General features: G+C 43.7%; 1 protein-coding gene across 2 annotated transcripts; it reads right to left on the bottom strand.

Moving 5' to 3' along the window:
- Positions 1-665: 665 nt before the first annotated feature.
- Positions 666-8219, bottom strand: ddx5 (DEAD (Asp-Glu-Ala-Asp) box helicase 5). 2 transcript variants are annotated; one of them, XM_034712257.1, is made up of 13 exons: positions 8066-8219; positions 6880-7057; positions 6623-6719; positions 4858-4991; positions 4664-4729; positions 4398-4539; positions 4138-4298; positions 3879-4051; positions 3678-3788; positions 3517-3578; positions 3372-3431; positions 1868-2102; positions 666-1419 (listed from the first exon to the last, which is right to left on the bottom strand). In XM_034712257.1, the coding sequence occupies exons 1-13, from the start codon at positions 8113-8115 to the stop codon at positions 1392-1394; spliced, it is 1497 nt and encodes a 498-aa protein (XP_034568148.1). In that variant the 5' UTR covers positions 8116-8219; the 3' UTR covers positions 666-1391. The 2 variants fall into 2 exon arrangements, with proteins under 2 accessions (XP_034568148.1, XP_034568147.1); XM_034712256.1 differs by having other exon boundaries at positions 1881-2102.
- Positions 8220-9883: the final 1664 nt, after the last annotated feature.

Raw genomic sequence — 9883 nt, 5'->3', positions numbered from 1 at the left:
GTCACTGTATTAAAAACAGACATGACTCTGTAGTGGAAGTCACTGCTTTAGAAACAGACATGACTCTGTAGTGGAAGTCACTGCATTAAACACAGACATGACTCTGTAGTGGAAGTCACTGCATTAAAAACAGACATGACTCTGCAGTTTATTACTCAATGGTAAAAGGAAAAGAGAAGGTATAGATCACTCAGATGTTTATTCCAGCCAGCACCATCAGGGGGAGACATTTCACCACATTTACAATAATTTACCACCTACAGGTTTAAAACTACCCGTATAGCATTTATCACAGATGTTTATTCTGGCCTTTAAGGCATGCCTCAGGAGGTTTGAGTTATTTTAAGATTATAAAGTTGCAGTTTTCACCCTCACAAGTATAATACATATTACAATACTTACATGATAACTGATGGTCACTCCCTCTGAAGCTGGGACAGGATGCAGGGAGGAAATGTTCATGCTGAGATTTTGTTCTTTTGCAACATGTGTTTTGGAAACATGACTCACTGCTGTGATACAGTGAAAACATCCACTTATGCTGGGTCAAGAGGAAGGCAGAGTGATGTATATGTGAAATAATCATGACACCTAGTGGACAAAGATGGCATTACATGTGATGCATTATTTCCAAAATGAAGGAAAGGAAAGAGACAAACAGGGAATATTTTCTGGAGTTTTATTTGAAAGATCATGCAGTGCACTTCCAAGATAGGAGCTTAACATCACTTTCAAGGATACACATGAAAAACTGATACATTTGTAATTACCTAGTACAAAACATAACTAAATCATTAATGAGGAATGTAACAAATTAAATAGTAAAGGGGAAAACAAGTGCGCCACATCACTAATGCTGCACTGCAGATCTTAAAAGGCTTGATACGAGGTTCAAGTTGTTTGTAACCCTGTCGTGTAAATACAAAAAAATCAGGATTAAGTGAAGAACTTAAAACGAGACAAAAAGCAATAAATTACTTCTTTCAAGTGTACGGTGGGTTTACTGAGAGAACTGAGGAGGCATGGGGTACGGCACCAGCGGAGGAGGGTGCTGCTGAGGAGCCTGCGCCTGAGGAAAGGGGAATGGAGGGTGAGCCACGCCCGCCTGTGCGGCGGGTTTACCGGGAGGAGCGAACTGCGGGGCCTGGAAGTTGTTCTGGGCCCCGAACGCTCCCGCCTGGCTGTTGAAGTTGGACTGTCCGTTACCGTTGTAGCCGCCTCCGCCGAAGCCGTTACTGTTACCGTTGCTGCCCCCATAGCCTCCGTTTTGGGAATTTGCGCCAAAAGATTTATTTGGTCCGTTGTCATACCCCCTGCTGTTATCTCTGTCCCTAAAATTGCCGTAATCGCGTCTGCCGCCTGAATACCTATCCCGATGGTTGTCCCTGTAGTCACCACCTCTGCCGCCCCTTGAACGACCTGGAGAAGGGAAAGAGAGACCTCAGAGAAGTGGCAAATATATGTTTAACATTTCATGCTTAGATGTAAGAAAGAGATACCCTGACTCAACCCTCCTGATGCTACATTTTTAACTTTTAATCTGCTTTATACCACAAACCATGTCGGATACAAGTGCCAATCATTCCTAAGGCTCCTTCTGTTGCTACTCGTCTCTAGAAACCCCAAATATAATCTGTAACTGCTCTGTAGTTATTGTAAAATGGAATTCAAACAGTTAAGCCTTCACATTTGTGATAGAAGAACTCAGGTTTGCCAGTTCTGACACTAATCTCTCCAAAAATCTAATAAAAACTGCTTTGAAAAGCAAATAAATCTAAGTATGACCCCATCCAAGCCTCAGAAGAAACGAAGGAGAGCAGCAGAAGGAAAAGCAGCCGCACTTCGCAGCACAGTTTCCGTATCTCACCAATTAGATTTACCTCCTCTGTCTTCCGCCATTTGGAGGAGCTTGGGGTTGATCGCCTGGTTGGCCTCGCGGAGCACAGAGATGAGGTCGCTGGCCTGCCTCATGTTGTTGGGGGTGAAGAAGGTGTAAGCCGTGCCTGTCTTTTGGCTACGGGCTGTTCTGCCGATACGGTGGATATAGTCCTCTGAGTTGTTGGGGTAGTCAAAGTTGATGACAAATTTCACGTCTTCAACATCTGTAAGAGTGTGTTGCAGTGTGGCATACAGGAGGAGGACAGCACACAGTGACGTGCACCGACGCCACCACAACAACAACCAGATCAGAAACAAGAGAGGCCAAGTTAGTGTCGTCGTGAGGACGGGAGGGCTAGCTAATGCAACAGGCTGCAAGAGATGAGCGTTAGAGAAGCTGCAAAAAAACACGATGGGGAGACTACGGTGGGAAAAGATAAAGGATGCACACTCCATCTGCTTCCAATCCAGTGGAACTAAAACATGAAACACCTCCCCCCTCTTGGACCACCCTCAGAAAGAATGGAGCAGAAGTCTTACCATATTTTGGAGTATGCATTCACTAGTCCATTCCCATTGCAGCGCACGCCCCACACATTACCAACTGACCCACTGGGTGTCCCGCTACGCACACTAATGCTCCTAGTGTGCTTGAACTAGCTCTTAACAAGGTCTCTATAAAAGATCACACTGCAGAGTCTCTTGCCAAAAAAAAAAAAATTCTGCAGGATGCCTTAAATCTGTGCACCCCAACTCTCGGCATTGGCAAGAATTATCCAGACCCAGTGTTCACTTGTTCATAATGTCTCTTGTTGGCAGGTCTCGACATGACTTTGAAACGCAGGCGAGGGAGGAGTGTGAGCTTGGATGTTGTCCAAGTGTGTCCAACTAGCATGTCCCACTGTCACCAAAAGCGCCAGTAGCCATGTCCTAACAGAGGTGAGGGTTTGATTGATCTGACAGACTGCTCTTCCATCGCAAGTTAAAACGCCACCCATGCTTTACAACGAGTCTACGCAACAAAAAGCACCTCCCAAATGACTCGCAATGCTTGCAATGCAGTGCCCAGACACGCATGCAAGACACTAGGAGACAGTGTAGCCGGGCTTTGAGCTGGGACAGTTACAGAGCCTGGGTGTTTGAAGCAGTCCAAACCAATGCCAGAGAACAGACGATGTACGAATGGGGGAGGAACTGTGGCCAGCCCTCAACTCGCCCCCCTTTTTTGGGCAGGCCAGCGCGTTATGCTGTGGGCCTGGTCACCTCTGTTTATCTGCACGACTGGGAGACCCGTGCCTCGCCAGTCAGGACACCTCCAAGAATCCTCCTTCCCCCTCTGGAGACCTGGGCTTGTCATGCCAAGGCCCTGCCACACAGACTGCTCCTTCAGGTCAGGGGAGAAACTCAGAAAGAAGCAGAAGAGTTAAAGAAAGCAAATACACTTTCTTCTAGGAATACACGAGAGAACGGACGAGTTCAGGGAGGATACTGACCTAGACCTCTGGAGGCAACATCTGTTGCAATGAGAATAGGAGCCTTTCCATATTTGAATTCTGAAATCAAAGAGAAACGATTATTAAGAAGTATTCACCTGCAGAGATTAACAAGTGATGCATTTATCTGGGCATGCAGGCTTACCATTGAGAACCCAGTCTCTCTCTTGCTGACTTTTGTCTCCATGGATTCCCATAGCAGGCCACCTGAGAGGAGAGAGGTTTGATTATAAGTCAGAGAGCTAACTTAGGATGGAACAACTTTAAAAAGTTTGGCAGATACGTCGTTTTTATGTCCACGCTTACCCATCCCTCCTCATCCTCCTGGTGAGATCATCACATCGTCTCTTTGTCTCCACAAAGATGATGGTCTTGTTCTCCTTCTCGCTCATGATTTCTTCCAGCAGACGGATCAGTCTTTAAAAAGAGAGAGGGTTGAAATGAGTCGCGTTAATCTTAGTTATCTGAGTCCCATTAAGTTATCATCACCGGAGAAGTATCACTCACTTGTTCTCCTTCTCTCCATCGTTGCACACATCCACAATCTGCAGGATGTTGTGGTTGGCACTGAGCTGCAGTGCTCCAATATTGATCTGGACGTATTCCTTCAGGAAGTCCTCAGCCAGCTGGCGGACCTCTTTGGGCCAGGTGGCGCTCCACATCAGAGTCTGGCGGTCAGGCTGCAAGAACAGGGCATCAATTAGACACAACACATCTGAAGTTAAAGTCAAAGGTTTATATTTTATATTTGGGATGAAAGGCGTACTCTGATTTGGTCGACAATCTTTCGGATCTGTGGCTCAAATCCCATGTCCAGCATTCTGTCGGCCTCATCCAGCACGAGGTAGGTGCAGCGACGGAGGTTTGTCTTTCCTGACTCCAGGAAGTCGATAAGCCTGCCAGGAGTGGCGATGCAGATCTCCACACCTTAGAAGGAATGAGTCATTGTTAGGATCAACAAACTCCGACAGCTACAATTTAAAATATGTTTAAAAAAAATGAAGGATTTAATTCAATATTCTGTACCTCTTTCAAGGTCCCGGATCTGTGGTCCTTTGGGCGCTCCTCCGTAGATACAGGTAGACTTCAGGCGAGATGCTCTGCCGTATTCTGCAGCCACCTGTTGCACCTGTTGAGCCAGCTCACGAGTCGGGGCGAGCACCAAGCACTGAAAAGGAGGAACATTACTCATCAGGACAAGATGTTCTTAAAATGCAGACTTATGTAAGCCTTGTGTCTGAGACTTAAACAACTCAATCACTTTAAGTACAATGTTTAGTTTGACTACTCACAATGGGTCCATCTCCACGTTCCAGGAAAGGTTGATGGTTGATGTGCACAATAGCAGGCAGCAGATACTGAAAAGAAAAACACAGCAGTCACTCCCATGAGCTCTGAAGAAGCTCAGTCATATTCCTATCCTGGATAATCTTCCCTGTGAGGAGGGTTAGTGTCTGAGTCACGGTTATTGAATCATGTAACTTACAGAAAGAGTTTTGCCAGAGCCAGTCTGGGCAATGCCGACCATATCCTTCCCCATGAGAGCCAGAGGCCAGCCCTGAGCCTGGATGGGTGTCGGCTCAGTCCAGTTTTGTTTGTTGATCACGTCCATTACGTAAGCTGAAGAAAGAAAGGAGATCATTACAGTTAAAACTGGAGTGTAAGACGCACAGGTATATAAGATAAGGCTTCTGTGTAGATGTGTAACACCATATTCTATCACCTCCCTTTCCTCCAACCTTACAGTAGCATTAATAGTTGTGAGGAAGAGGCAGATCTGCTGCCCTTAACTGATTTGTTGTGACTTGTGCCAATCCCTTTGGTTGAGCATTCATTGTCTTAAGTTGAAGTTTTTACAGTCACACTAAGACTTAATAGAGAAATAGTATACCACCGTTTTCTTTAAACCCTGTGTTAAAAGGTTGGACTGTGTTGCCTCTATGCATGAAAAGTTTGAGATTTCTCCTTCACTTTTGAACCAGGTCCTGATCCAAAACCCCAGTAACAAGACTTCTCAGATCTGGACTAGACTACCAAAGGGATTAACAGAAATCTTAAAACCCAATTTCAGATTTGGAAAACTTTAATATGTGAAAATTGAAGAAACTGGGATTTAATCGCAAACCATCACTGTAACATGTGCCAATCCCTTCAGGTGGTCACTTATAGTCTTACATTTAAGGTTTTTAATGATGATCTTATGCCCTTCATGATTTTTCACACTTAATAGTATACCGTTGTTTTCTCTAAAGACATGTTTATGACCTTATGAGGTGATAAAATATTGATTGGAGTCTCCTCTATGCATCGAAAAAGTGAGATTCCACTTTTATTAATTTCTTATATTTGCTTTTAATAAACAGCTATAATTCATGTGGAGCAGAGTTGAATTCAGTTTTTCGTCCAGCCCTTCTAAACAGTCCTCTCTCTCCCTCTGCCGTAGACGGTCAACAGAATTCTGAAAACCCTATTTTAGATTTATAAAACCTTAAATGTATCAAAATTTAAGAAAAAGGGGGGTTGCCACTTGCGGCAACCTCATCGGTTGGTCACTTATTGTGTTGATTTTAATTTTTTGATGATGAACTGACGCTCTGAAATACATTTTTACTAAAGAATATCCCACCGTTTTATTCAAATATGACTTAAACATGACCTAATAGACAGAAACAGATGTCAAAAATTGGACTGTGCCACCTGTGTATCCAAAAAGTGAGATTTCTCAGCTTTTTATTCAATTTCACTTTGAATTTTATGATTTTTTTTCCACCTCTAGATCTCATTGAACCAGGTCCTGAACCAGAACCTCAATGCAGAGGCTTCTCAAATATATAAACAAAATATACATTTAGAAAACTTTAAAATGTATGTGAAAGTTTGAGAAAGGGGGGTTTCACTGTAAACAATACTGCTACCACTTATCTCTTCAGTTGGTCACTCATCGTCTTGAATTTAAAGGTGAACTAATGCTCTACTTATTGACTCAAAACAATATCAAAATTCGACTTAATGAGGGAGAAAAGTGTGAAACGGTTGGATTATGTAACCTCATTTTACATCCAAAACAACCTTTTCCTCTGCATTTAAATCTCCTTTATTGGCTGTACCTTTATATTAAAGGCAGATCACATTTTGGGGATGAATGAGGGTGAATGAGGGGGTTTAAGGGCGCTGCTTATTTACCAAATATCATATAAAGATGAGCTTATCTTCCTTGAAAATGCTGATTCATGGCTGTTTGTTATACTTACATGGGAAACTGGCTTCGTGGAACTTCATGATGGGATTGGGGCACTCTCTCCCCTTGAACGTGACTGTTTTTGACCTCCTGTAGGCTTCCACTTCTTGCTGCAGGTTGGAAATAAAGCACATAAAGTTCAGCAGTCATCACCTGTTGCGTAACTCCACCACCACCACCACGTGCAGGAGGGAGCACGTTTTCAGCAGTGTTGCATAACATCACAGTCACCACGCTGCCTGCCTGCCGGCCTGCTTCCTGCATACATACCGGGGACCTGCGGACCACATCGGGATGCTGTTGGTAGAAGTTCTTCTCAAACTTGGGCAGCTCGTCCAGGTTCCACTGCTTCTTCCTCAGGCGCTCACCGGGGTTACCGAACTTCCCTCCGCCGCCTCCGCCGCCACCTCCACGGTTCCCCCCGAAGCGAGGAGGCCCACCGCCATAGCTGCAAATAAATCCGCCTGTGTTAACTCACAGCTCATCTACTGCATTTACACCACTTTAATCCACCTGTAGACCAGATGCTGATCCAGAACTACACTGCCTAGGCTTCTCACGTGAGGACTAGATTGTTTAAGAGGGTTAACAGACTTCTTAAAACCCAATTTTAAAGAGATTTGTGAAACCTTTATTCTGCTTGGGGAAAAACAAAAGTGCAATTGCACTGTTTTGTTGCACCTCTAGACCACATTGGACCAGGTCCTGATCCAGACCCCCAAAACCCAGGCTTCTCAGATCTGGAGGGGGATTATCTAAGAGGGCCTCCGCCATAGCTGCAAATAATCCATAGCTCTCTAAGTTAGTCCGCCTTAAATAAGAGTCCACATCACAGGGGGGACTGGGTTTAAGATGGACTGAGACTCTTCTTTACTGCGTCATTTGAAGGAATAGAAGCTGTCATATTCTTTCCAGCCAGCAGAGGAACAAAGAGAAACAGCAGCCGGCATTTTGGATCCGCATCACGCTGCTGCTGCTGCTGCCACATGGCGAAACGCCGACTAGCCAGCTGTATTAGCAGAACCATCCGCCTTAGCATTAAGCTATTTAGCACACAGCTACACCGTGTTTATATCACACAAACACCTCATAGTGTAATAAACCGGCTCTCTAAGCGATTTGAATGACTGAATGCGGGTTTAATCCGGGTTTAATTCGACTGTTTAATGTAACGGCTGAAGAGGAGCTAGCATGAGCCGGGGCGGAAGGCCAAACTAGGCCTCAAGTCACAACGAGACATCTCCGTGTACCGGCACCGGCCTTTACCGGATAAATACAGCAAACTAAGAGCTCGTTTTCACGTTAATACATTCACAAACAACCAACGGATATAAAACCGTCGAGCTCATCCTGCTGTTTTCACCGTAACCGTTCATTTAAAGCGTTTTCCAAAATGTCAGCCATTTCTTCGGAGAACAAAAACCCCATCAAACACACGACACACCGGAACACTCACCCTCTGTCTCTGTCCCGGTCTCTGCCGCGATCTCTTTCGTGTCCAGGCATGTTTCTGAAAACAATGTTATAAATAAAAAAGATAAATATGAATTTCTTAGCGGTCGTCTAAAAGCTCCGACCGGCAGTGATGCTGAAATGCCGGTAAAGTGGAAATGAGAGCCGGTTTATATAGAGAGAGGAAGTCTCTCTTCCGATGTATCCCTCCGCCGCAAGGTTTCAATTTCAGCTCAACAAACACGACGAGGAAGTTCCCTGAGTCACACCTTCTGATCCTAAACCAGTACCCTAAAACTGTTCAGGTCTAGACTAGATTATCTCAGAGGGGCAAAGGAGTTCTTATGATACAGTTTAGTATCAGTGAAACCTTTGTTGTATTTCTGAAAATGTAACAGAGGATTATAGGGCTTTTTTTTGCCTCTAGACCACTTTGGACCAGGTCCTGAACCAGGACCCCAATACCTGGGCTGCTCAAAAGTGCACTAGATTATCTAGAGGGTCAACAGACTTCTTAAAACGCTGTTTTAGATTTGTGAAACCTTCATTGTACTTTTGAAAAAGCAGTAAAGTGAAATTATGTCACTGCTTTTTTTTTTTTGGCCATTTAGACCACATTGGACCAGGTACTGAGCCAGATCCCCAAAACCCAGGCTTCTCAGATCTGGACTGGATTATCTCAGAGAGTCTATATTCTGTTTTAACACATTTTTAGATGTGTGAAACCTTAATTCGAAATATGAGAAAGCCGTTCAGTGCAATTTCACTGCTTTTTCCACCAACTCTAGACCACATGGGACCAGGTCCTGATCCAGAACCCAATAACTAGGCTACTCAGATGTGGACTCAAGTATCTCAGAGGGTTTAAGATACTTCTTAAACCACATTTTAGATTTGTGAAACCTTTATTCCACTAAAGCAAGAAAGTGAAATTTCACTGCTTTTCCCCAACTCTAGACCACATTGGACCAGGTCCTGATCCAGAACCCAATACCTAGGCTACTCAGATGTGGACTAGAGTATCTCAGAGGGTTAAGATACTTCTTAAAACCACATTTAAGATTTGTGAAACCTTTATTCTACTAAAGCAAGAAAGTGAAATTTCACTGCTTTTTGTTTCGCCTCTAGACCACATTGGAATCCAGGACCCCAAAACCCAGGCTTCTCAGATCTGGACTGGATTATTCTAGAGAGGTTCCAGTCTCTTTAAAACGCAGTTTTCGATTTTTGAAACCTTTATTATATTTGTGAAAAATCATAAAAGGTGATATTATTATTTTTTCTTTTAAGATCCCACTGGACAGGGTCTAGACCAGGAACCACGATACTAAGGTAACCCTACCGATGTGGTCTAGAGAAGAAAAAAGCAGTGAGATAGCACTTTCTTACATTTCCACAAGTAGAATAAAGGTTTCACAAATTTATAATTCGGTTTTAGGAATTCTGTTGACCCTCTTAGATAATCTAATCCACATCTGAGTAACATAGATGTTGTGGTTCTGGATCAGGACCTGTTCCAAAGTGGTCTAGAGGTGAAAAGCAGTGAGATCGCACTTTATTGCATTTTCAAAAGAAGAATAAAGGTTTTTACAAATCTAAAAATGTATTAAAATCAGAATATGGACTCTCTGAGATAATCCAGTCCAGATCTGAGTAGCCTAAGTGTTGTGGTTGTGGATCAGGACCTGGTTCAATGTGGTCTAGATGTGAAAAAGCAGTGAAATCGCACTTTCAAAAGAAGAATAAAGGTTTTCACAAATCTAAAATGTGGTTTTAAGAAGTATCTTAACCCTCTGAGATACTCTAGTCCACATCTGATTAT

This window comes from Notolabrus celidotus, chromosome 20 (assembly GCF_009762535.1).
Source record: "Notolabrus celidotus isolate fNotCel1 chromosome 20, fNotCel1.pri, whole genome shotgun sequence".
Taxonomy (NCBI): domain Eukaryota; kingdom Metazoa; phylum Chordata; class Actinopteri; order Labriformes; family Labridae; genus Notolabrus; species Notolabrus celidotus.
This window is presented reverse-complemented; position numbering and strand designations above follow the sequence as displayed.